This window comes from Salmo salar, chromosome 01 (assembly GCF_965601325.2).
Source record: "Salmo salar chromosome 01, fSalSal1, whole genome shotgun sequence".
Classification (NCBI taxonomy): domain Eukaryota; kingdom Metazoa; phylum Chordata; class Actinopteri; order Salmoniformes; family Salmonidae; genus Salmo; species Salmo salar.
The window spans coordinates 32487218-32514241 of record NC_138291.1 but is presented as its reverse complement, the minus strand read 5'-3'; the positions used below and the strand labels follow the sequence as shown (position 1 = coordinate 32514241).

At 42.4% G+C, this 27024-nt stretch overlaps 2 protein-coding genes across 24 annotated transcripts in view; both read left to right on the top strand.

The window, feature by feature from the left end:
- Positions 1 to 5482: 5482 nt before the first annotated feature.
- LOC106600466 (guanine nucleotide exchange factor C9orf72) lies at positions 5483 to 11795 on the top strand. Of its 2 annotated transcripts, none has more exons than XM_014191829.3 (10): positions 5483 to 5605; positions 7424 to 7988; positions 8125 to 8220; positions 8721 to 8785; positions 9676 to 9748; positions 10041 to 10157; positions 10461 to 10687; positions 10870 to 10927; positions 11020 to 11129; positions 11248 to 11795. In XM_014191829.3, the coding sequence occupies exons 2-10, from the start codon at positions 7545 to 7547 to the stop codon at positions 11432 to 11434; spliced, it is 1377 nt and encodes a 458-aa protein (XP_014047304.3). In that variant the 5' UTR covers positions 5483 to 5605; positions 7424 to 7544; the 3' UTR covers positions 11435 to 11795. The 2 variants fall into 2 exon arrangements, with proteins under 2 accessions (XP_014047304.3, XP_014047309.3); XM_014191834.3 differs by lacking the exon at positions 5483 to 5605 and adding an exon at positions 5815 to 5913.
- An 852-nt stretch (positions 11796 to 12647) lies between these two features.
- Positions 12648 to 27024, top strand: part of bltp1 (bridge-like lipid transfer protein family member 1) — a 136362-nt gene continuing 121985 nt past the window's right edge. For 21 of the 22 annotated variants that reach the window (XM_014191736.3, XM_082973711.1, XM_082973708.1 and 18 more), the window contains exons 1-3: positions 14192 to 14358; positions 24908 to 25037; positions 26714 to 26830. In XM_014191736.3, the coding sequence (XP_014047211.3) occupies positions 24941 to 25037; positions 26714 to 26830 (214 nt within the window). In that variant the 5' untranslated portion in view covers positions 14192 to 14358; positions 24908 to 24940. Of the gene's footprint in view, positions 12699 to 14191; positions 14359 to 24907; positions 25038 to 26713; positions 26831 to 27024 lie in introns of those variants that run through there. The other variant, XM_014191706.3, reaches the window with a different exon arrangement.

The window sequence follows — 27024 nt, the reverse complement described above, 5'->3', positions numbered from 1 at the left end:
ATAAGGCACAAGAAAATGCTCATCCAGAAGCAGCACTCCTAGTGGCCGGGGACTTTAACGCAGGCAAACTTAATTCAGTTTTGCCAAATTTTTACCAGCATGTCACGTGTGCAACCAAAGGAAAAACAACTCTAACCACTTTTACTCCACACACAGAGATGCATACAAAGCTCTCCTCTGCCCTCCATTTGGCAAATCTGACCATAATTCTATCCTCCTGATTCCTGCTTACAAGCAAAAACTAAAGCAGGGAGTACCAGTGACTCGCTCAATACGGAAGTGGTCAGATGACGCGGATGCTATGCTACAGGAACTGTTTTGCTAGCACAGACTGGAATATGTTCCGGGATTCATCCAATGGCATTGAGGAGTATACCACCTCAGTCATTGGCTTCATCAATAAGTGCATCGCTGACGTTGTCCCCACAGTGACCGTACGTACATATTCCAACCAGAAGCCATGGATTACAGGCAACATCCGCATCATGCTAAAGGCTAGAGCTGTGGCTTTAAAGGAGTGGGACACTAATCCGGACGAATAAGAAATCCCGGTATGCCCTCAAACGAACCATCAAACAAGCAAAGCTTCAATACAGGATTAAGATTGAATCCTACTACACTGCCTCTGATGCTCGTCGGATGTGGCAGGGCTCGAAAACTATTACGGACTACAAAGGGAAACCCAGACGTGAGCTGCCCAGTGACGCAAGCCTACCAGACGAGCTAAATGCCTTTTATGCTCACTTTGAGGCAAGCAACACTGAAGCATGCACGAGAGCACCAGCTGTTCTGGACGACTGTGTGGTAACGCTCTCGGTAGCCGATGTGAGCAAGACCTTTAAACAGGACTACATTCACAAAACTGGGGGGCCAGATGGATTACCAGGACGTGTACTCAAAGCACGAGCGGGCCAACTGGCAAGTGTCTTCACTGACATTTTCAACCTCTCCCTGACCAAGTCTGTAATACCTACGTTTCAAGCAGACCACCATAGTCCCTGTGCCCAAGGAAGCGAAGGTAACCTGCTTAAATGATTACCGCCCTGTAGCACTCACATCAGTAACCATGAAGTGCTTTGAAAGGCTGGTCATGGCTCATATCAACAGCATCTTCCCAGATACCATAGACCCACTCCAATTCGCATACCGCCCCAACAGATCCACAGATGAGGCAATCTCAATCACAATCCACACTGCCCTTTCCAACCTGGACAAAAGTAACACCAATGTGAGAAAGCTGTTCATTTACTACAGCTCAATGTTCAACACCATAGTGCCCACGAAGCTCATCACTAAGCTAAGGACCCTGGGAGGTCAGAGAACTGGCAGTGTGGTGCCAGGACAACAACCTCTCCCTCAATGTGAGCAAGACAAAAGTGCTGATCGTTGACTAAAGGAAAAGGTGGGCCGAACAAGCCCCCATTAACATTGATGGGGCTGTAGTGGAGCGTGTCTAGAGTTTCAAGTTCCTTGGTGTCCACATCACCAACAAGCTATCATGGTCCAACCACACCAAGACCGTCGTGAAGAGGGCATGACAAAACATTTTTCCCCTCAGCAGACTGAAAAGATTTGGCATGGGTCTTCAGATTCTCAAAAAGTTCTACAGCTGCACCATCGAGAGCATCCTAACCGGTTGCATCACTGCCTGATATGGCAACTGCTCGGCATCTGACCGTAAGGCGCTACAGAGGGTAGTGTGTACTGACCAGTACATAACTGGGGCCAAGCTTCCTGCCATCCAGGACCTATATAATAGGCGTGTCAGAGGAAAGCCCATAAAATTGTCAGAGATTCCAGTCACCCATAGACTGTTTTCTCTGCTACTGCACGGCAAGAGGTACCGGAGCGCCAAGTTTAGGACCAAAAGGCTCCTTAACAGCTTCTACCCCCAAGCCATAAGACTGCTGAACAATTAATCAACTGGACACCGTACTATTTACATTGTGTCACATCCTGACCAGTATAAGGGTTATTTGTTATTGTAGTTTGGTCAGGACGTGGCAGAGGGTATTTTGTTTATGTGGTTTGGGGTGGTGATTTATGTAGTAGGGTGTTTGATTTATTATTTCCGGGTTTTGGTCTATGTTTGTATTTCTATGTGGTCTCTAGTTTTTTGTATTTCTATGTCTAGTTTATTGGGGTTGGACTCTCAATTGGAGGCAGGTGTTTACTCGTTGCCTCTGATTGAGAGTCCTATATATTGGTATGTGTTTGGTTAAGTGTTTGTGGTGGGAGATTGTTTCTTGTTTTGCCTGTGTGAGCCTGACAAGATTGTTTTGTTGTTCGAGAGTTCTTCGTTTTTTTGGTTATTTTGGTGTTCTCTTTATTTTAAAATAAATACAAGATGAGCATCCACCTTCCTGCTGCGTATTGGTCCTCTATTCCCGACGACAACCGTTACAGAATCTCCCACCACAAAAGGACCAAGCAGCAGAGAAGGGAGCGATGGGAATATGATATGGACTGTCGGGAAAAGGAGACATGGACAGAGTTGAGGAGAGGCATTTCCAGGGCTGTGGAGGATTTAAGGGAACCCGAGAGGCAGCCCCAAGATTTTTTTTGTTGTTGGGGGGGCACACGGGTAGTTTGACTGGGCAAGGAGTGAGCCCCAGGCCAAATCCCTGTACCTTTTTTGGGCAACCAGTGACTGGACAGGTCCCGTGCTTCGGGGTAATGGGTACTGTGGTGAGGCCAAGTATTTTTAGGCCAGTACGCGCAGTACCAGCGCCCCGCATTTGCCAGGGGGAAGTGGGCATCCAGCCAGTAAGAGCGATGCCAGTTCTGCGCTCGAGACCGCCAGTACGCCTCTACGGTCCAGTGCGTCAGCCCAGTCCGACTCGTCCTGTTCCCGCTCCCCGCACTAGCCCTGAGGTGCGTGTTCCCAGGCTGAAACCTCCAGTACCAGCACCACGCATCAGAACATAGACCAAAACCCGGAAATAATAAATCAAACACCCTACTACATAAATCACCACCCCGAACCACATAAACAAAATACCCTCTGCCACGTCCTGACCAAACTACAATAACAAATAACCCTTATACTGGTCAGGACGTGACATGCCCCCTGTATATAGCCTTGTTATTGTTATTTTATTGTGTTACTTTTTATTTATTTTTTACTTTAGTTTATTTGGTAAATATTTTCTTAACTCTTCTTGAACTGCACTGTTGGTTAAGGGCTTGTAAGTAAGCATTTCACAGTAAGGTCTACACTTGTTGAATTCAGCACGTGGGACAAATAAAGTTAGATTTTATTTTATTTGTTTCACCTGGTCAGTATATGTCATGGAAAGAGCAGGTGTTCATAATATTTTGTACACTCAGTGTATTTTACATAAAAGGACAAACGGCGAGAGAGAGACTGGAGACGAGTATGAAATTAACATAGTTATTAATTTGTTATCAATATATTATTAATTCATTAATTTATTTGACATCTGCTGCAGTTAGACAGTCTCCAAGTTTTAATGTATGAATGATTAATTAGCTAGTGTGACTTTCTACCCACTTCCCCTACAGCAGACACTAAACCATAAAGGAAGACAAGCACGATGATAGGTTCTGATTAATTCCGTCTTTTATTCTCCTTAGATCTATCTTAAAAGTGTGCTTTAAATAGTTCCTTTCTATTGATGCTTGTTTGAGCTGGTGTAGCCTTTTCAATACATGATTCCTGTTGCTAAAACACAAAGGTATTCAGTTTTATGAAATAAGTATATTTTGGTTGCAATACCAGGGCCTATAACTTAGCGTATATTTTGAAGACACAAAACAGCTATTCCTTCATTTTGTTTAGTGGTTGCATGTCAGACAACGGTCAAGGCAGTGAGGCAGAAGTCAAACACTTTAGCTGATGGAGAGGTCATAGTGGTGCTTAGGGGGTCATGGCTAATTAGTGAGAATGAATGACCATGGCCTTGAGGGCGAAAAACAATTACTGACTAAATGGAAAAGTAAGGCACCAGTTATCAGTAATGGAAAGTTTTAGCGTTAAACTCCTATTACCTCAAGTCCTAGGCAAATGTTAGCAATTAAATTGTTTTTCTGTGTGGGATGAGGTTTTTATTGAATACAACAGCAGACCATAGGAGGTTGGTAGCACCTTAATTGAGGATGACGGGCTCGTGGTAATGGCTGGAGTGGAATAAGTGAAATGGTATCAAATACATCAAACACATGATTTCGATGTGTTTGATGCCATTCCATTCTCTCCTTTCCAGGCATTATTATGAGCTGTCCTCCCCTCAGCAGCCTCTACTGCAGCAGACATACCACCCTGCCTGTCTTTTCGCTTGAAGCTAAAGCAGGGCTAGGCCTAGTCGGTGTTTGGATGGGAGACCCCCCTGGCTAAATCAGACAGATGCTGGGATCAGTGGCTCAGGCTACCAATGGAATACATTTCCCAATGGTAAACAAATTGAGACACAGTGACAAGCACAGAATAAATGCAACCATTCATCATCTGTCCATTCATGGGTGTTGTTATTGGTCTTTCAAATACTCTAACCCAAGATGATGCCTAAGAGATGGCCTGCTATGTGTCTTTCTCTGATCACTGTCAGTCTGATAGTCTTATCCAAAATCCACAGTTTATTGGTTTGTTAGTTTTCCCAGTATGGCGTCAAAGTGCAGCTGTCAAAAAGGGATTTAAGCCAGCTGAGACTGGATTCTTTGAAGTTCTCTGTTTCCAACCATTACAGAGATGCTTGTGTGTGTGCCTCATTTGGAATGAGAGTAAAAGGGCTCTGGGTTATTATTGTGCCCAGCACCCACAGTTTCTTCTTTGAAATATGGCAGTTGAACCCTCTTGAGAAGCCTGAGTAAAATTGCCTATCATCACTTGAAGAAAAAATTGTTAATGTGATTTGTGCTAATAACAGCTTATTTTCACAGCCTGCCTCTTTTTACACTTTTATATGACAATTTCATAACATAACCAAGGATTCCATGATCCAATATTGTTTGATTTAATCCAATCCCAATAATTTGAAGAGAAATTGTTGATGATCTACAGTGAGTACTGTACTTTGTTACAAGGAGAGGGTGGTAAAGAGGCCCTGGGAGGAGGAGTGGATGAGTTGCTACCCTAGACACTCAGTGATATAAGGTCAGTTCATAGACCGTATATAAACATATGATCAGTTGCACATTTCCACCCCTAATGGATTGGTGAGGGTAAGATTATCCTACATGGCTGAAAGGGAATTAAAAAGTTAATTTTAAATGGGCCTGACTGGAGGCATAATTCATTGACCTTCCTTCAACAACAAAAAATCCTCCCTGCCTCACTCAACGCAACCCAAATACCTGTTGCTCATGCAGTGATGTTTGTTTGTAAAGCAGGTGCAAGTCAAGAGTCAAGTAAAAGTAAATATAAACAGATAGATATATGAATCACCACCTAATTTGTATTATTTTTTTGCAGGGGAAATGACATAATCTCTTTTAGATACCTTAATATTTCGCCAGAGGGCGGTGTGCCCTCACTGCAAATTACGTGATGTTGACAAATGAGGAAGTGATTATTATGTTGTTTTTTCAACGCTAAACCTTCTGTGGCTCTCCATGGGACCTACAATTGAAATACGATGAGACTTTGGTGAGTAACTCCTCTCTTTCAAATGTAGATATAATTGAACATGTATTCAGACGAAATGGCTACAAGTGGGATGCACTGTTGAGCTCTACATCCTGAGGGGTTCATGCTGATTGTGGCAGCCGGTTAAATGGCGTCCTTGACAAGGCAAGAAGAAGAAGAAGAAGAAGAAGAAGAAGAAGAAGTCTATCAGGAGAAGTTTATCAGGAGAAGTGTAGTATTATCGCAAGGAGACGTATACTTGGAATACTGAGGTGGAATGCAGGGAAAGGAGGATGCAGAGGATGTCTAAGAGCGAGAGGGATAAGAGAGTGAGCTTGAGTTGGTTAAAAAAGGGAGATGGTTTGTTAAAAAATAATGGTAGAAAGTGTAAGCAGGGTGAGTTGAAGACAGGAGGAGAAATGTAAATGAATGAGGGTGTGGTGAAGTTCTCGGAGCCGAGGCTTTCCCCCGAGGGTCGGGATAAAGATGAGTCTGACAGTAGGAGTGACATTTTTGGAAAAAGTTGACTCTTGCCTTTTGGCTGATCCATTTGTGGTTTCAGGGTGGGTGAAAACCGACATGGGTGCTGTGGAATCGGTGAGGGTAACCAGAAGTGGTCTTGTGATAATTGTTTGTGTTTCTGCTGGTCAGAGGGACCAGGCGCTCCATGTTAAACGAATGGGGGCAAGAGATGTGAATTGTTTTGCTCTCAAGAAAAGGGCGCCATTGAAAGGAGTGATTACTGACCAACTGAAGGGGAAGATTCCCGGTGTTTGTGATGCTCGTCGTTTGGTGCGACGAAGACAGGGTGGCGCGGACAGTGAAACAGAAGAGTCATTGTTTGCCCAACAAAGTGATGTTGGGGTATAAGTTATCCTGTACGAGTTTTGTGCCGAAAAGATTGTTGTTACAGGTGTCAAGCTTATGGGCATGTGGCAGCAGTGTGTAGGAGGCATTTTCCTAGGTGTGAGAAGTGTGCAGAAAGGCATAAGACAAAGGAACGTGTAGCATTGGGGGAAAATAGTGGTCTGTGTTAATTGTAGGGGTGCCCATGGGGCTGGGGATCAGAAATGTCCCGTGCGAGAGAGTCAGGTTGAGCTTTCCAAGGTTAGTGTAATGCGGAAGTTGTCATATGCTGAGGCAGTGAAGAAGGTAGATGAAGATGGGTCAAGGGAGAGGGATACCGAGAGGAGTGGTGTGAGTAGTCTATCTGTACCAGTACAGAGGGATGCACCAACAAGTGATATTTGCTTCAGTAAGATTAGATTTTTTACATTTATAGCAATGGTTATCAACTGTACTGCAAGGATTGAATGTAAGTCGCAGAAAATAGAGGTTGTGGTGGCAGCTGCAGAGAGGTATTTGTGTGTGCGAGTCTTGATGTGTGTGCGAGTCAGGGTGTGTTGAGTGGTGGTGTCCCATCCTGAAGTAGGACTAAATAGATTTAAATAGTGGAGTATGGTATTTATTTGAGTGTAGTGTTAGATGGTATGTTTTATTTCTTTTTTCTTCAGTGAAGTACAAGGGAGTTCTACTCCAGTCTAGTAGGTTGCGGTAATGCAACATGTATTGGAAGCCAACTGCCGTTAAACCTCATAGAAGAAGAATGTATTCAGACATGCGGCATGTCAGGATGTGTAGTTCGTCTTTTATGTTTCACATTTATTAAACCCCTGAAAAACATGAACCTTGAATGCTGTAGACAGTAAACTAAACCGTCAAAATAGATTTCAAAACAGTGTTGTTTTTTGATGGTGATTTGTATTTGTGAAGGTGCTAGAGTGCAGTATTATAGGTGATACTATATTCTAATGTTTATTTTATCTTCCTATAACACAGGTTGAACAATAAAGAGCTGCATAATTCTACCAACCAGGCTTAGGCCTGGTCACACTATGTTCCACCTGTCTAGTCTTCTTCTTGACCCCCCCTCCCAGGAACAGTAAATAGTTACAGTAACATGTCTTCAGGCCCACCTCAGTCGCCCACAGTGGCTAAGACAGAGGTGACTGTTGAAGGAGAATGCCCTATCTTCGCTGCCACCTTTGCCTACTGGGACAACATCCTGGGACCGCGGGTGTGTCACATCTGGGCTCCCAGGTGCGAGCAACCACTGTTGCTGAGCGATGGCGAAGTCACCTTCCTGGCCAATCACACGCTGAACGGGGAGATTCTGCGCAGCGCAGAGTGCGGCGCCGTGGACGTCAAGTTCTTCGTCCTAGCCGAGAAGGGTGTCATCATCATCTCGCTCATCTTCGATGGCGAGCTGAAGGGTGACAAGAACACCTGTGCCCTGTCCATCATCCTGCCGCAGACAGAGCTGGCCTTCTACCTGCCCTTGCACATGGTCTGTGTGGAGAGGCTCAAACACATAATCCGCAAGGGACGCATCTGGATGCAGAAGGTAAGTATTCAAATGTTCTTGTTCTATCCCAGCACGTGAATGATCCCCTAAGAGCGAAATGGTTCAAATCAAGTAAGTCAGCACTAACACCTGAATCATGAAGCCTGCCATGCCTTTTTTTGTCATTGACGTACAGGGCTACAACATAATTTCTGTGCTGTCATCAGAGATTGTCCCCGTCATGGAGCTGCTGTCATCCATGAAGACACACAGTGTCCCAGAGGACATAGACGTGAGTATCTGAAGCAATCATGCACATTGGGCAACACTTTCATCATGCAAAACAGTACTTTGCAAATACTACAGTAGAACTCTGCATACTCTGCATACCCATTTATGTAGGAACTTTTCTTAAACAGTTACGTCCACGAGAAGAAGACTATTACTACTGTCACATTATTACATCCAAGAATGACATCGAACTAGTTTCACTGATTTGTTAAGTCTCACATGGCTTTCGTTACACACCCCCAAAATAACGTTGAAAATTAAACTAAAACTTCAAAGCCTCCACATCATTCATCTATGTGAAAAAAGAAAGCTCAAAGTTCTAACCACTGAGGCTCGACTGAAGCTTTAATTAACATTTATGTTCATCAATGAGACAAATTGCTAACTCACTATTCCACTTTAATTTTCTGTATGTCTCGCTATAGTAGGTAAAAAAAGAAAGAAGTATCTTGTCCTTCGTGTTGATTATTTCACCAAGAACCGTGTTTGTTCCCGTGTTAGATCAAGGACACCATCCTAAATGACGATGACATCGGAGACAGCTGTCATGAAGATTTCCTGCACAAGTAAACACTTTTAGGAAACTTTGTCTGGGATTCAGTCGTAGGCCTACCTGGTATAGAAATGTAATTAAGAAAATTGGAAGCATCTGCTTGCGAGTTGTCTACCTGGTATTTTTGCAGTGGCCAAAACCATTCTTTCACCATATTTAACCAAAAATGATGAGTAATCTTGCCTGCCCACTATCAAGAAACAACTTTGAGTGCTCCTGTGGTTTTATTTTCTGGGATAGTCACAGGGTTGAAGAATGTTTCACTCTCCCTCAGTTTAGCACCTTTCCTCTCCTTTTTTGTCCAAGCTGGGTTGGTCCAATGGGTACATATTGCTTACCTTGCACACTATATTTGTGATTAGGTCATAGTTATCAGTGGAGTGCAGTTATGCACCCCTGACACTATCTGTAGAAACAATTATCTTAGCTGCCTGTGGAGATGACAAATGCACTGCAAGTCACAATTTATTTACTCAGCTTTTGAGTGTTCTTGCAGTAGTCAGGAAACACTTTTGTGTCATGAGATTTATTTGATTAATCCTCTCATTTGGATATTTAGAGACCGATATTGAATGACACACACACAGCAAATCTTTTACTATCCTTGTGGGGACCTAACATTTTTTTCCATTCAAAATCCTTAACCCCTAAACCTCCTAACCCAAATGTAACCCTAAACCTAACCCCCAAACCTAAATTAGCCTTTGTATTTGTGAGGATCTGGGAAATGTCCCCAGACTTTTGTGGATTTCTGGTACCCACAAGGATAGTAATACAAGCCCACACACACACACAGATACATTTCATTACTGCTCATGTTCTCATTATACTAAATTAATATCAAGTGACCATCTTTGTCATTAATAAATAATACACCAAATGAAATTTGCCTCCGTCTCTCAGGGCAATCACTTCTCATCTCCAAACCTGTGGCTGCTCCATGGTGGTCGGAAGCAACCCAGACAAAGTCAACAAGGTACTGACAGGCTGCCAATACTCTGTGCTAAGCACATGCATACACTGACTGATGTATCAGCATATGTATTCACACTCATCCACACACTAGCTGTATCAACATAAATGTTCTACACACAGACGTGTCTGCTTATGTTATTGTGTATCTAAAATATTACAGCATACAAAATCCCACAATACTGGTTCACACACACACACACACACACACCTCCAAATCCTCTCTCCCTCTCAGAAATGCAGATGTTGTTGAGAGGTATTCCAGGTTGATATTCATATGTTTTCTTGCGCTCTAGATAGTGCGCACGCTGTGCCTCTTCCTCACCCCTGCTGAGAGGAAGTGCTCTCGGTTCTGTAAAGCTGACTCTACTTTCAAGTATGATACAGGACTGTTTGTACAAGGCCTCCTCAAGGTACCCCACCACGCCTCTCTAAATTAGTTTTCCTACTGGGTGTGCCAGCCCAGCACTAACACACCTGTTTCAAATAATAAACTAATAATGAGCTTTGGTTCAATGAGAGATACATTAAAGCCTTGTTTTACTCACATTGATATTATCCCATTGTAAGTGCATGTAAATGTAATGCAAATGAATAGTCTTTATTCAAACCAAGGCCTCAAAAAATGAACAAAAGCTCATACCTTTACAACAGACTGCCACTTTGGCATTGTGATCCCCCTCCTCATTACTCTTCCACTCCTTTCTCCCACCCAGGACTCCATGGGCAGTTTTGTCTTACCCTTCCGCCAGGTGCTGTACTCGCCCTACCCGACCACGCACATCGACGTGGACATCAACACGGTGAAGCAGATGCCGCCCTGCCACGAGCACACATACATTCAGCGGCGCTACATGCGCTCAGAGCTCAGCGTGCTCTGGAAGGTGGCCAGTGAAGAGGACGTCGACACCGGCATCCACACCGAGTCCTTCACCCCCGACCTGTATGTTCTCTTCTCTTCTGTTCTTCCAATTAGATTGGAATTGTCAATGTTTATTCTGCTGCCTAACACATTGCTTGATTTATTTGAAATGTATCAAATTTGTCTTGTTTACATTTACATTAATGAAAGAAATGGATGTTATTCTGTTTTTTATGACCACTAAAAGCGCCACTCTTTCTCAGACATGTATTTCAGGATGTTATGCATAAAGACACCCTGGTAAAGTCATTTATAGACGAGGTAAGACACCGGCACAAAGTAAGCAACAATATTTGTCAGCCGTTAATGGCTTATCAGGGCCAACTGTAATAGTTAATCCTGTTTGTTCCCAGGTGTTCATGCTGAAGCCAGGTCTCAATCTGCGAAGTACTTACTTGGCCCAGTTCTTGCTGATCCTTCACAGGAAGGCGCTCACACTACTCAAATACATCGAAGATGAGACGTGAGTTACCTCTCACTATGGAAGCAGATGTAATTGGTTTTGATATGACTTTTGCCACAGCACACCAGCACACCATGTAGTACAACGTTTGATAACAGTTTGAATTCCCCACCCACAGGCAAAAGGGAAAGAAGCCTTTCCGCTCCTTGCGCAGCTTGAAGACAGACCTCGACCTGATGGTGGAAGGCGACCTGAATATCATCATGGCGTTGGCTGAAAAGCAGAGGGCTGGACTGCACTCCTTTGTATTTGGGAAGCAATTCTACACCAGTGTACAGGAGCGAGATGTGCTCATGAGCTTTTGACTCTTACTCTCATCATGACATATTTTTATCACCTTTTAAGAAATGGGAAAGAAATTGACATGACTTGTCCAAAAGCTGCCTTTACTAGGTGACATGTTTTGTCCACTAAAGAGTGTTGAAGTGTTAAAATGTAAAAAAGAAATACAGTATGCCACCATAATATTGAAATTTCAGATGTCCATTTAAAGTCCAAAAACTTCTTTAGTTGGATTTGTGCTGCTGTCCTTTATTGCTAATCTTCATTGTTTTATTCAAAGCATGAGTCTAGAGTCTTCCATGTTTGTGTTGGGACTCCACTTTATTTGTGAAACTTAAATGTTTGGATATCAATAATAGTACACTGATTGTACAACAATCTGGACTTCCTCTATCTGTTGACTGAATGACCACAACAGCCATGTCCAGGTTATGAACCATGTATTGCCCTTTTGCAGTATGCACTGTATGTCTGAGCATTCATGCTGATTTGTTGACTAGAGACCGGTTTGTTTAAGTAAGTTTGACATGTACATCATGATGTGTATAGAGTTAATCATTAGCGTACCTTATTTGAGGTATGTGATATACCAGGCCATATCATATCGGTATCATGTCTTGACATTATTTTGTCATCATAATTACTGTTTGACATGATGCTAAATGTATCGTAATGTGTGTAAGGCTTTATCATGTGTCAACTTTGACTCATCTCACAGTGGCCTTAACTTACAGTATTTTCTCACTACCTTTCATTTGGTAGATGAGGTGGATAATGGTATATGCTAGTGAAACAATAATGTTATTAACCCTACTGGCCTTCATGCTGATGCAGCGTTATTCTCTAACATTTGTCAATGCATCCATGATGATAAACATTTGTCAATACAAAATGGTATGTATATTTACTATTAGTTTACACACATTTACTACATTCTTCCAGAATGTGCCTTGAAATTTCCCACTCTGTTGTCCAAACGACCTCTTTGGTACAGCCTCTCCCATAGGCTGTTTGGCAAACTTTTACGAAAATGAAAGAGAACGTTGGATTACCTTGGTTCTCTGAGTAGAGTAACGGGTCGCCAAACAAGTTGTGAACTCCTTCCCGTCATGCGATGTGATTGAGATAAAGATGTATACAGCCACGCCACACCTTTACTGTACCCACATGACCTGTCACTATAAAAAGGTGGTGTGGTGTGACATTGTCTATTACTCCAATTGAAGTATAGAGGTGGAGGAACGCCATGAAAGCTTGGCGACCCGTTACTCTACTCAGAGAACCAAGGTAATCCAATGTTCTCTTTCATTTTCGTAAAAGGTTGCCAAACAGCCTATAGGAGAGGCTGTACCAAAGAGGTCGTTCGGACAACAGAGTGGGAAAACTCACCATTTAACTTAGTCCAGATGAGTCCCTAACAGGGTAACAGAATTTCAACTGTGGTATACAACCATATACTCATGCAACCTGAAAGCTTGAACTTAAAACATGATGCTTCACCATGAGTGGAAGGCCTCTGTATAGAACATCCATTTCACTGACGGTTGATAAGTATGTACAAGGTTCTCGGCATGCTCACTTTTCTGGCTTGAGAGAGCGTGCCATGCTCAGAACCCCAGACCCCACTGATGGTGTGGACATAACATTAGGTCTGTAGTACCTCATGAAAGTCATGGGTGTTGACCAACTTGCAACCACACACAGAGTCCAGGGAGCTCCATCTGAACAGCACCCATGTATAGACCATAACCCTGGTGGAGTGGGCTACTACGCCATCTGGAGTTGGTCTATAGCTCAAATGCCAGACAGCTAGATCCAGATAGCCTACCTATCTGGCCGGCCGGACCTGTCATTGTAAATAAGAATTTGTTCTTAACTGACTTGCCTAGTTAAATAAAAAAAAAGCGAGGTCCGGCCATATAGCTAAGTCCAGCTGGCCAGCCAGATAACTAGGTCTGACTTAGCTATCTGGCCGACCAAACCTTGCTTTCTGGACGGCCGAACCTTGCTATCTGGCCAGCAGGCTGGACATACCTATCTGGACCTTGCTATAGGCAGATTGCTAGGTCCGGCCAAAAGGCAGGCCAGTAAACATCTTTGATATTAAGCAGCTCAATCACATGCGTAAATAGGAAGGAGTTCCCACAGGTTGTTTGGAGACCCGTTACGAAAAACAGACAACCAATGCATTAGGTAGCGCTCATGCATAATAATACAACATTACAGTTGATACGCTGAAATAAATGCCTATCTTCAAGTAGGATGTACAAAATCCTTTGTATTAATTGGTTGATTCATCGACCACCATTTACCCATTGGTCGAACTTTGCATGTGGTGTTTGCGACAGGAAAAACAGTAAACTGGCTCGATCAGAGATACTTTTGAGGAGATGGCAAACTCTAATGGAATCTAAATTAGCGCCCATTGTGTAATTTGCCCATGCTACGTCAATGGGCCGTGCGGTGCATTCTGGGCGATTCTGGGACATGGAGTGCTCTCCTTCAAGGAGTGGGAGTCAATTGGGCGCTTACTCAAAAACCCAACCGTAGCATGAACCCAACCGTAACATTACACATATTATCCAAGATGTGAGATAAGTAACTTGCAGTATGTAATATTGTATAGCATTGGAATTGTACAATTGCGTACTTTTCAGTAAAATAAGCACGTTTCTCGACTCACCCTGACTTTGAGAAGGGATTGCTTAGCATCTGCGTGACGGATCATAACAACGTGACCGCGATTAGTCGATAGTCTGCTGGGTGGGGCGTTATACGTTCATCCATTTCCCAATTGGATTCCTATCTCCTCCTTTCTGTAATATCTCTGGCTAGATGCCATGTAAATATTCTGGAGAGCCGCTAAGGATGTCTAAAAGAACAAAAGGATAGAACTACCGAACAATTGGAGCAAAATGAAATCGAATGTCATACAAAATATATCAAGGTTTGTTATCTGTTTTTGCCCTTAGACTTTCTATACGGAGAAAGACCAAGTCGTTGGGTGCGGCCTGGCTGTTGTAACATGCTAACTAGTCTAGATAGCAAACGTCATTAGCTTGCTTACCTGAAGCTTTGGGGAACCGTGGCTGTCAAAGATGCTGCAAGGCAGACAAGGCGTTGCAAGTGTCAGTCGGTTTACTTGAAATGACCCTATTCATGTGTTTTGTTCATAACTTGTAGATACATTAATGACCTCAGAATTCCCCAAATCTCAAATAAATTGTTAGCCGACGAGTGTATAAACTGGCGCTCGTGCCCACAGAGCAAACAAACCTAGCTAGCTAACGTTACTAGCTAATTTGCTAACTGACTAACTGGTCGTTGAATACGATCGATCCCCCCCAAACATGGATGTGCACAGCAGCCAGTATTCATTGCAATCATGAAAATTGTGATGGAAGTGAGAGTGCAAGGTCGTTCACTCTTGCCTCTTAGCTAGCTAACTTACAAACAGAAATACTCCCATTTATGACCGTCACAGAATTATGTAGTCAAGTATATTTCATCTGACTTGACAAACCTATTTGTTATGATGGTTGCTTCACTTATGCTGTTGTCAAACATCCAATTTACCATTGCAACATGTCACCAAATAATTTATCAAAACACACAGATTTGCAATGTGTGTTTACAGTATCCTCAACAGCACTTTGTAGGATAGCACCATGGTGTAGCCGGAAGACAGCTAGCTTGTGTCCTCCTCTGGGTACATTGACTTGAATACTAAACCTAGGAGGCTCGTGATTCTCACCATCTTCCGGCTACACAGTAATTATAACAACTTCCGGAGGACGTCCTCCAACCTATCAGAGCTCTTGCAGCATGAACTGACATGATGACCACCCAATCAAAGACTCAGATACGTAATCTACTACTGAAAGCACAAGCTACAGCTAGCTAGCACTGCACAGTGCATACAATGTGTTGAGTAGTTGACTCAGAGAGAAAAAGACAATAGTTTAACAGTTAACTAATTAATTTCTTCAAAAATGGAGAACCGAGAGAGAGAGCTATATTTCATCTATTTGTTTTACTTCCACTTACTTAGCTAGAAAATGCAGCTAGCTAGTTTAGTCTACTCAAACACCATGCTCAAACAGAGGGATGCTATGTTAGCTAGCTGGCTTTGACTATCCAACACAAGACTGGAACAATTCAAAGTCAAGGTTGAAATACTGTCTGCCTGCATAAGTGTCAAAGAACACATTAAACTCCCATTCACATTTTCTCAAGAGATGCTGAAAGAAATCATATTTCTCCACTCGTGTTCCCGAGACAAAATTAACATTTGTTTAATTTCACTGCGAGAAATGTATAATTCTGCAGGAGTTAATATTACATTTGAAGTCGGAAGTTTACATACACTTAGGTTGGAGTCATTAACTTGTTTTTCAACCACTCCACAAATGTCTTGTTAGCAAACTAGTTTTGGCAAGTCGGTTAGGACATCCACTTTGTTCATGACACAAGTAATTTTTCCAACAATTGTTTACAGACAGATTATTTCACTTATAATTCACTATCACAATTCCAGTGGGTCAGAAGTTTACATACACTAAGTTGACTGTGCCTATAAACAGCTTGAAAAATTCCAGAAAATGATGTCATGGCTTTAAAAGCTTCTGATAGGCTAATTGACATCATTTGAGTCAATTGAAGGTGTACCTGTGGATGTATTTCAAGGCCTACCTTCAAACTCAGTGCCTCTGCTTGACATCATGGTAAATTCAAAAGAAATCGGCCAAGACCTCAGAAAAAAATTGTAGACCTCCACAAGTCTGGTTCATCCTTGGTAGCAATTTCCAAACACCTGAAGGTACAATGTTCATCTGTATAAACAATAGTACGCAAGTATGAACACCATGGGACCATGCAGCCGTCATACTGCTTAGGAATGAGACACGTTCTGTCTCCTAGAGATGAACGTACTAGAAGTCGACCGATTTTGATTTTTCAACGCCGATACCGATTATTGGAGGACCAAAAAAGCTGATACCGATTAATCGGCCGATTTTTATATGTGTATATATATATATATTAGTAATAATGACAATTACAACAATACTGAATGAACACTTATTTTAACTTAATATAATACATCAATAAAATCAATTTAGTCTCAAATAAATAATCAAACATGTTCAATTTGGTTTAAATAATGCAAAAACAAAGTGTTGGAGAAGAAAGTGAAAGTGCAATATGCGCCATGTAAGAAAGCTAACGTTTAAGTTCCTTGCTCAGAACATCTGAAAGCTGGTGGTTCCTTTTAACATGAGTCTTCAATATTCCCAGGTAAGAAGTTTTAGGTTGTAGTTATTATAGGACTATTTCTCTCTGTACCATTTGTATTTTATATATATATATACCTTTGACCATTGGATGTTCTAATAGGTACTTTAGTATTGCCAGCCTAATCTCGGGAGTTGATAGGCTTGAAGTCATAAAAGCATTGCGAAGAGCTGCTGGCAAACATAGTAATGTGCTGTTTGAATGAATGCTTCAAAATGGTCATTTCGAAAACAAGACGTTTATTCCTTCAGTGAAATACGGAACTGTTCCGTATTTTATCTATAACGGGTGGCATCCATAAGTCTCAATATTGCTGTTACATTGTACAACCTTCAATGTTATGTCATAATTACGTAAAATTCTGGCAAATTAGTTCGCAACGAGCCAGGCGGCCCAAACTGTTGCATATACCCTGACTCTGCGTGCAATGAACGCAAGAGAAGTGACACAATTTCCCTAGTTAATAAAAATTCATGTTAGCAGGCAATATTAACTAAATATGCAGGTTTAAAAATATATACTTGTGTATTGAATTTAAGAAAGGCGTTGATGTTTATGGTTAGGTACACATTGGTGCAACGACAGTGTTTTTTCATTGAATGCGCTTGTTAAATCACCCGTTTGGCGAAGTAGGGTGTGAATCAATGATAAATTAACAGGCACTGCATCGATTATATGCAACGCAGGACAAGCTAGATAAACTAGTAATATCATCAACCATGTGTAGTTAACTAGTGATTATATTAAGATTGATTGTTTTTTCTAAGATAAGTTTAACCTGTTGGGGATAGGGGGCAGTATTTGCACGGCCGGATAAAAAACGTACCCGATTTAATCTGGTTACTACTCCTGCCCAGTAACTAGAATATGCATATAATTATTGGCTTTGGATAGAAAACACCCTAACGTTTCTAAAACTGTTTGAATGGTGTCTGTGAGTATAACAGAACTCATATGGCAGGCAAAAACCTGAAGATTCCTTACAGGAAGTGGCCTGTCTGACAAGTTCTTGTTCTTCTTGGCTCTGTTTATTGAAAACTGAGGATCTTTGCTGTAACGTGACACTTCCTACGGCTCCCACGGGCTCTCAGAACCCGGGAAAAAGCTGAATGATGTAATTCCAGCCTCTGGCTGAAAAACATTAGCGCGTTTGGATAGTGGCCGGTCAGAGTACCATCAGACTGAGGCTCGTGCACGAGTCGACCCATGTTTTATTTTCTTTCGTCTTTGAACGTAAACACGCTTTCCCGTTCGGAATATTATCGCTTTTTTATGAGAAAAATCGCATAAAAATTGATTTTAAACAGCGGTTGACATGCTTCGAAGTACGGTAATGGAATATTTAGAAGATTTTGTCACGAAATGCGTCGTGCGCGTCACCCTTCTTTACCATTCGGATAGTGTCTTGAACGCACGAACAAAACAGAGGATATTTGAACATAACTATGGATTATTTTGAACCAAACCAACATTTGTTATTGAAGTAGAAGTCCTGGGAGTGCATTCTGACGAAGAACAGCAAAGGTAATAACATTTTTCTTATAGTAAATCTGACTTTGGTCAGGGCTAAACTTGGTGGGTGTCTAAATAGCTAGCTCTGTGATGCCGGGCTATCTACTCAGAATATTGCAAAATGTGCTTTCACTGAAAAGCTATTTTAAAATCGGACATAGCGAGTGCATAGAGGAGTTCTGTATCTATAATTCTTAAAATAATTATGTTTTTTGTGAACGTTTATCATGAGTAATTTAGTAAATTCACCGGAAGTTTGCGGGGGGGTATGCTAGTTCTGAACATCACATGCTAATGTAAAAAGCTGGTTTTTGATATAAATATGAACTTGATTGAACAAAACATGCATGTATTGTATAACATAATGTCCTAGGGTTGTCATCTGATGAAGATCATCAAAGGTTAGTGCTGCATTTAGCTGTGGTTTGGGTTTATGTGACATTATATGCTAGCTTGAAAAATGGGTGTCTGATTATTTCTGGCTGGGTACTCTGCTGACATAATCTAATGTTTTGCTTTCGTTGTAAAGCCTTTTTGAAATCGGACAGTGTGGTTAGATTAACGAGAGTCTTGTCTTTAAAATGGTGTAAAATAGTCATATGTTTGAGAAATTGAAGTAATAGCATTTCTAAGGTATTTGAATAACGCGCCACGGGATTCAACTGGCTGTTGAGTAGGTGGGACGATTTCGTCCCGCCGACCCTAGAGAGGTTAATGCTAGCTAGCACCTTACCTTGGCTCCTTGCTGCACCCGCATAACAGGTAGTCAGCCTGCCACGCAGTCTCCTCGTGGAGTGCAATGTAATCGGCCATGATCGGTGTCCAAAAATGCCGATTACCGATTGTTATGAAAACATGAAATCGGCCCTAATTAATCGGCCATTCCGATTAATCGGTCGACCTCTAGAACGTACTTTGGTGTGAAAAGTGCAAATCAATCCCAGAACATCAGCAAAGGACCTTGTGAAGATGCTGGAGGAAACAGGTACAAAAGTATCTATATCCACAGGTAAACGAGTCCTATATCGACATAACCTGAAAGGCCGCTCAGCAAGGAAGAAGCCACTGCTCCAAAACGGCCATAAAAATGCCAGACTACGGTTTGCAACTGCACATGGGGACAAAGATTGTACTTTTTGGAGAAATGTCCTCTGGTCTGATGAAACAAAAATGTTTGGCCATAATGACCATCGTTATGTTTGGAGGAAAAAGGGGGACGCTTGCAAGCCGAAGAACACCATCCCAACTGTGAAGCACGGGGGTAGCAGCATCATGTTGTGGGGGTGCTTTGCTGCAGGAGGGACTGGTGCACTTCACAAAATAGATTGCGTCATGTGGAAGGAAAAGGATGTGGATATATTGAAGCAACATCTGAAGACATCAGTCAGGAAGTTAAAGCTTGGTCACAAATGGGTCTTCCAAATGGACAATGACCCCAAGCATACTTCCAAAATTGTGGCAAAATGGCTTACGGACAACAAAGTCAAGGTATTGGAGAGTGGTCGACTGATTATGATTTTTCAACGCCAATACCGATTATTGGAGGACCAAAAATGCTGATACAGATTAATCGGGCGATTTAATTTTTGATTTTTTTTTCAGTTAATTTTTATTTGTAGTAATGACAATTACAACAATATTGAATGAACACTTATTTTAACTTAATATAATACGTCAATAAAATCAATTTAGCCTCAAATAAATAATGAAACGTGTTCAATTTGGTTTAAATAATGCAAAAACAAAGTGTTGGAGAAGAAAGTAAAAGTGCAATATGTGCCATGTAAAAAAGCAAATTTTTAAGTTCCTTGCTCAGAACATGAGAACATATGAAAGCTGGTGGTTCCAGGTAAGAAGTTTTAGGTTGTACTTATTATAGAAATTCTAGGACTATTTCTCTCTATACGATTTGTATATCATATACTTTTGACTATTTGATGTTCTTATAGGCACTTTAGTAATGCCAGTGTAACAGTATAGCTTCCGGCCCTCTCCTCGCCCCTACCTGGGCTTGAACCAGGAACACATCGACAACAGCCACCCTCGAAGCAGCGTTACCCATGCAGAGCAAGGGGAACAACTACTCCAAGTCTCAGAGCGAGTGACGTTTGAAACGCTATTAATCGCGCACCCCGCTATAACTAGCTAGCCATTTCACATCGGTTACACCAGCCTAATCTTGGGAGTTGATAGGCTTGAAGTCATAAACAGCGCAATGCTTGAAGCATTGCGAAGAGCTGCTGGCAAAACTCACGAAAGTGCTGTTTGAATGAATGCTTACGAGCCTGCTGGTGCCTACCACCGCTCAGTCAGACTGCTCTATCAAATCATAGACTTAATTATAATATAATAACACACAGAAATACGAGCCTTAGGTCATTAATATGGTCGAATCCGGAAACTATCATCTCAAAAACAAAACTTTTTTGTATTTTGTTCCGTATTTTTTATCTAACGTGTGGCATCCCTAAGTCTAAATATTCCTGTTACATTGCACAACCTTCAATATTATGTCATAATTACATACAATTCTGGCAAATTAGTTCGCAACGAGCCAGGCGGCCCAAACTGCTCTGACTCTGTTGCAAGAGGTGACACATTTTCCCTAGTTAAAAGAAATTCATGTTAGCAGGCAATATTAACTAAATATGCAGGTTTAAAAATATATACTTGTGTATTGATTTTAAGAAAGACATTGATGTTTATGGTTAGGTACACGTTGGAGCAATGACAGTCCTTTTTCGCGAATGCGCACCGCATCGATTATATGCAACACAGGACAGGCTAGATAAACTAGTAATATCATCAACCATGTGTAGTTAACTAGTGATTATGATTGATTGATTGTTTTTTATAAGATAAGTTTAATGCTAGCTAGCAACTTACCTTGGCTTTTTACTGCATTCGCGTAACAGGCAGGCTCCTCGTGGAGTGCAATGTAAAGCAGGTGGTTAGAGCATTGGACTTGTTAACCATAAGATTGAATCCCCGAGCTGACAAGGTAAAAATTAGTCGTTCTGCCCCTGAACAAGGCAGTTAACCCACCGTTCCTAGGCCGTCATTGAAAATAAGAATGTGTTCTTAACTGACTTGCCTAGTTAAATAAAGGTGTTATTGTTATGAAAATTTGAAATCCGCCCGAATTAATCGGCCATTCCGATTAATCGGTCGACCTCTATATTGGAGTGGCCATCACAAAGCCCTGACCTCAATCCTATAGAAAATCTGTGGGCAGAACTGAGAAAGCCTGTGGGAGCAAGGAGGCCTACAAACCTGACTCAGTTACACTAGCTCTGTCAGGAGGAATGGGCCAAAATTCACCCAACTTATTGTGGGAAGCTTGTGGAAGGCTACCCGAAAGGTTTGACCCAAGTTAAACAATTTAAAGGCAATGCTTCCAAGTACTAATTGAGTGTATGGAAACTCCTGACCCACTGGGAATGTGATGAAAGAAATAAAAGCTGAAATAAATCATTCTCTCTAATATTATTCTGACATTTCACATTCTTAAAATAAAGTGGTGATCCTAACTGACCTAAGACAGGGAATTTGTACCAGGATTAAATGTCAGGAATTATAAAAAACTGAGTTTAAATGTAGTTGGCTAAGGTGTATGTAAACTTCCGACTTCAACTGTATATTACGCTACATGTGAGAGGTTGGCAAGATGGCGCCAACAGAGATGGTCGCCTCTCTTCGAGTCTAGGAAACTATGCACTATTTAGTTTTTTTAATGTATTATTTCTTAATTTGTTAGCCCAGAAAATCTTAAGTATTTTTACACACAGCCGGAAATAACTATTGGATATTAACATTACGACCAGGAATACGACTTTCCCGAAGCGGATCCTTCATTCAGACCACCACCCAGGACATTGGATCTAATCCCAAAGGCCGACCCAAAACAACGTCGCTGCAGAAGAGGTAGACGGAGCGACCTCCTGGTCATGAAATTAGGGCAAGGGTTGCCTTTCAGAGAGACATCAGAGATTGTAACATTCTCTGTTTCGTGGAAACATGGCTCTCTCGGGATATGTTGTCAGACTTGGTACAGCCACCGGGTTTCTTCATGCGTCACACAGACAGAAATAAATATCTCTCTTGGAAGAAGGGCGGGGGTGTTCACCTGACCTAGAATTCTTTACAATCAAATGCCGACCACATTATCTCCCAAGATAATTCTCTTTGATTATTGTCACAGCCGTGTATACCCCCCCCCCCCCCACAAGCAGATACCACAACAGCCCTCAAGGAACTTCACTTGGCTCTATGTAAACTGGAAACCATATATCCTGAGGCGGCATTAATTGTAGCTGGGGATTTTAACAAAACTAATTTGAGAATAAGGCTACCTAAATTCTACCAGCATATTGACTGTAGCACGCTTGCGGGCAATACACTGGACCACTGCTACTCTAACTTCTGCGATGCATACAAGGCCCTCCCCCACCCTCCCTTTGGCAAATCTGACCTCAACTCCATTTTGCTCCTACCGTCCTACAGGCAGAAACTGAAACAGGATGGTACCCGTGACTAGAACCATTCAACGCTGGTCTGACAAATCAGAATCCATGCTTCAAGATTGTTTTGATCACGCGGACTGGGAAATGTTCTGGGAAGCCTCAGAGAATAGCATCAATTTATACGCTGACTCGGTGAGGAAGTGCATTGGAGATGTTGTACCCACTGTGACTATTAAAACCTACCCAAACCAGAAACCGTGGATGGATGGTGGCATTCACGCGAACCACTGCATTCAACCATGAAAAGATGACTGGGAATATGGCCGAATATAAACCGTGTAGTTATTCCCTCCACAAGGCAATCAAACAAGCAAAATGTCGGTATAGGGAGAAAGTGGAGTCGCAATTCAACAGCTCAGACACAAGACGTATGTGGCAGGGTCTTCAGGCAGTTGCAGACTACAAAAAGAAAACCAGCCTCGTCACGGACACCGATGTCTTGCTTCCAGACAAACTAAACACCTTTGCCCTCTTTGAGGATAATACAGTGCCACTGAAGTGGCCTGCTACCAAGGTCTGCGGGCCCCCTCTCTCCTTCTCTGTGGCCGACGCAAGTAAGACATTTAAAAATGCTAACCCTCGCAAGGCTGCTGGCCCAGACGGCATCCCGAGCTGCGTCCTCAGAGCATGCGCAGACCAGCTGCTTCAAGATTGCCAGCATTGTTCCTGTACCCAAGAAGGCAAAGATCACTGAACTAAATGACTATCGCCCTGTAGCACTCACTTCTGTCATCATGAGGTGCTTTGAGAGACTAGTCAAAGATCATATCACCTCCATCTTACCTGCCATCCTAGACCCACTTCAGTTTGCATACACACACTATGTCCTGTTTTTATAAAACAAATTCTACACAGTGCAAACTCAGGTGGATTAGGTAGGGATTTACGCTCTGGTTCTGTGTGTGTGTGTGTGTGTGTGTGTTCACCACTGTGCTGACCTCTCATTTTACTGCTTAACAACTGGACTACACACACACACACACACACACACACACACACACACCATGCTTGTGCATTCAGCCTTACTTACACACACGTAAGAGGTGTCACTCTTGCCTCACTCCACATGACCTGCCTGAGAAACACTAGGCCCCATTCAATCAAAACTATACTAAATAAAAATATAAACCAACATGTATAGTGTTGGTTTCATGTTTTGAAAAGAAGATCCCAGAAATGTTCCATACTCACAATAATAAGCTTCTCTCAAATTTTGTGCACAAATCTTTCCTTTGCCAAGATAATATATCCACCTGACAGGTATGGCATATCAAGAGCTGAATAAACAACATGATAATTACACAGGTGCACCTTGTGCTGGGGACATTAAAAGGCTACTCTAAAAGTGCAGTTTTGTCACCCAACACGATGCCACAAGTGTCTCAAGGTGAGGGAGCGTGCTATTTGCAAGCTGACTGCAGGAATGTCCAACAGAGCTGTTGCCACATCGGATGTTCATTTCTCTACCATAAGCCGCCTCCAACATCATTTTAGAGAAATTGTCAGTACATCCAACCGGCCTCAACCGCAGACCACGTGTAACCACGCCAGCCCATGACCTCCACATGTGTCTTCACCTGCGGGGTGGAGGGGAGGTATTTCTGTTGGTGATAAACTCATTCCGATTGGCTGGGCCTGGCTCCCACGTGGGTGGGCCTATGCCCTCCCAGGCCCAACCATGGCTGAGCCCTTGCCCAGTAATGTGAAATCCATAGATTTTAAATGGTTGCATGTTGCGTTTTCTATTTTTGTTCAGTATACAATCTGGAAGTGTCTAGGTTAAACAATGTTCGGACTGTACCGTGAGAGAGCACGTCTTAGCTTACGCCTGAATCCCAAGAGATGCTGGTTAGTTTTACGACCTGGCTCATAGTTCGTAACAACTAGCATGTCATGCAAATCATTTAACAATGTAGGCTACTAGTTTGGAAAACCTTAGTGTTTCTCAGGGTCCCTCAGCTGTTGCACATTTTTGTGGCACACCTGATTCAACCATGAAAAGCCATTGATGATTAGTTGACTAGTTGAATCTGTTCTAGTGCTGGGACAGAACAGAAATGTTATGTCTGGGGTTTTCCCAGAAGAATGGATTTTGAAACACAGAGTTGTTTGGCTGTCTGCTTTGAGTATCACTATACTCATCTTATGACCCACTTTGGTATGTTTCAGTGCTGGTTGTCATACCGAGCCACAGCTGTAGCCATGGATGCCAAAGCTAACGACAGCACCTTCCCCAGTTTTGGAGACTTGGATGAGTTCCTCACCAAGCATGACTCCAATTTTGTGTGGCTCCTTGTGGGTAAGTGTTGAGGGAATTTTCTAGACTTGGGGGTGGGGGCAGTACCTGAGTTAGTGGGAGTGCAAGCTGCATTGAATCACAGCCATTTCTCACATTTGAGTTGATGAATGGGGAGCACTTAACTCAAAGTATACTGGTGTGAAGCCTCATTTAACACTATCATATCATATCATAACAATGATTTGAGGCATTGGATAAACCATCTACCGTGCTTTCGGAAAGTATTCAGACCCCTTGACCTTTTACACATTTTGTTACGTTACAGCCTTGTTCTAAAATTGATTCAATTGTTCCCCCCGTCATCAATCTACACACAATACCCCATAATGACATAACAAAAACATGTTATCAGACATTTTCTGCAAATGTATAAAAAAAACAATCACATTTACATACAGTACCAGTCATTCAAGTGTTTTTCTTTATTCAGACCCTTTACTCAGTACTTTGTTGAAGCACCTTTGGCACCGATTACAGCATTGAGTCTTCTTGGGTATGACGCTACAAGCTTGTCATACCTGTATTTGAGCACACCTGAGTTTCCCCCATTCTTCTCTGCAGATCCTCTCAAGCTCTGTCAGGTTATTTGGGGAGCGTTGCTGCACAGCTATTTTCAGGTCTCTCCAGAGATGTTCGATCGGGTTCAAGTCCGGGCTCTGGCTGGGCCACTCAAGGACATTCAGAGACTTGTCCGGAAGCCACTCCTGCGTTGTCTTGGCTGTGTGCTTAGGGTCGTTGTCCTGTTGGAAGGTAAACCTTCGCCCCAGTCTGAGGTCCTGAGTGCTCTGGAGCAGGTTTTCATCAAGGACCTCTCTGTACTTTGCGCTGTTAGTCTTTCCCTTGATCCTGACTAGTCTCCCAGTCCCTGCCACTGAAAAACTTCCCAAAGCATGGTGCTGCCACCACTGTGCTTCACCATAGGGATGGTGCAGGTTTCCTACAGACGTGATGCATTTGGTTTCATCAGACCAGAGAATGTTGTTTTTCATGGTCTGAGAGACCTTTAGGTACTTTTTGGCAAACTCCAAATGGGCTGTCGTGCATTTTACTGAAGAGTGGCTTCCGTCTTGCCTGATTGGTGGAGTGCTGCAGAGATGGTTGTCCTTCTGGAAGGTTCTCCCATCTCCGCAGAGGAACTATAGAGCTCTGTCAGAGTGAACATTGGGTTCTTGGTCACCTCCCTGACCAAGGCCCTTCTCCCCGATTGCTCAGTTTGGTCCGAGCGGCCAGCTTAAGGAAGAGTCTTGGTGGTTCCAAACTTCTTCCATTTAAGAATAATGGAGGCCATCGGTATTCTTGGACATTCACTGCTGCAGAAATCTTTTGGTACCCTTCCCCAAATCTGTGCCTCGACACAATCCTGTCTCAGAGCTCTACAGACAATTCCTTCGAGCTCATGTGGGACCTTATATTGACAGGTGTGTGCCCTTCCAAATCATGTCCAATCAGTTGAATTTACCACAGGTGGACTCCAATCAAGTTGTAGAAATATTTCAAGGATGATCAATGGAAACAGGATGCACCTGAGCTCAATTTCGAGTCTCATAGCAAAGGGTCTGAATACTTATGTAAATACGTTATTTTTTATTTTTTATAAATATGCCCCAAAAAATCTAAACCTGTTTTCGCTTTGTCATTATGGGTAGATTGAGGAAATGCTCTGTTTTCTCTTCCAGCCACCATTCTGTCCTGTGGATGGATCATCTACCTGACCTACTACAACTCCCGCAACATCGGCCTCATCTTAACCCTCATCATCAACAGACTCTGCAAGAATGGCTACATTCACATCGGTGAGTGCAAATAATGAAATTAAGCTTGCAGACGTGTTATGGTGAAACTTGCCTGAGATTTGCAGAAGCAGACTTCAAATCAAATTTTATTGGTCACGTACACATGGTTAGCAGATGTTAATGCGAGTGTAGCGAAATGCTTGTGCTTCTAGTTCTGACCATGCAGTAATATCTAACAAGTAATCTAACAATTT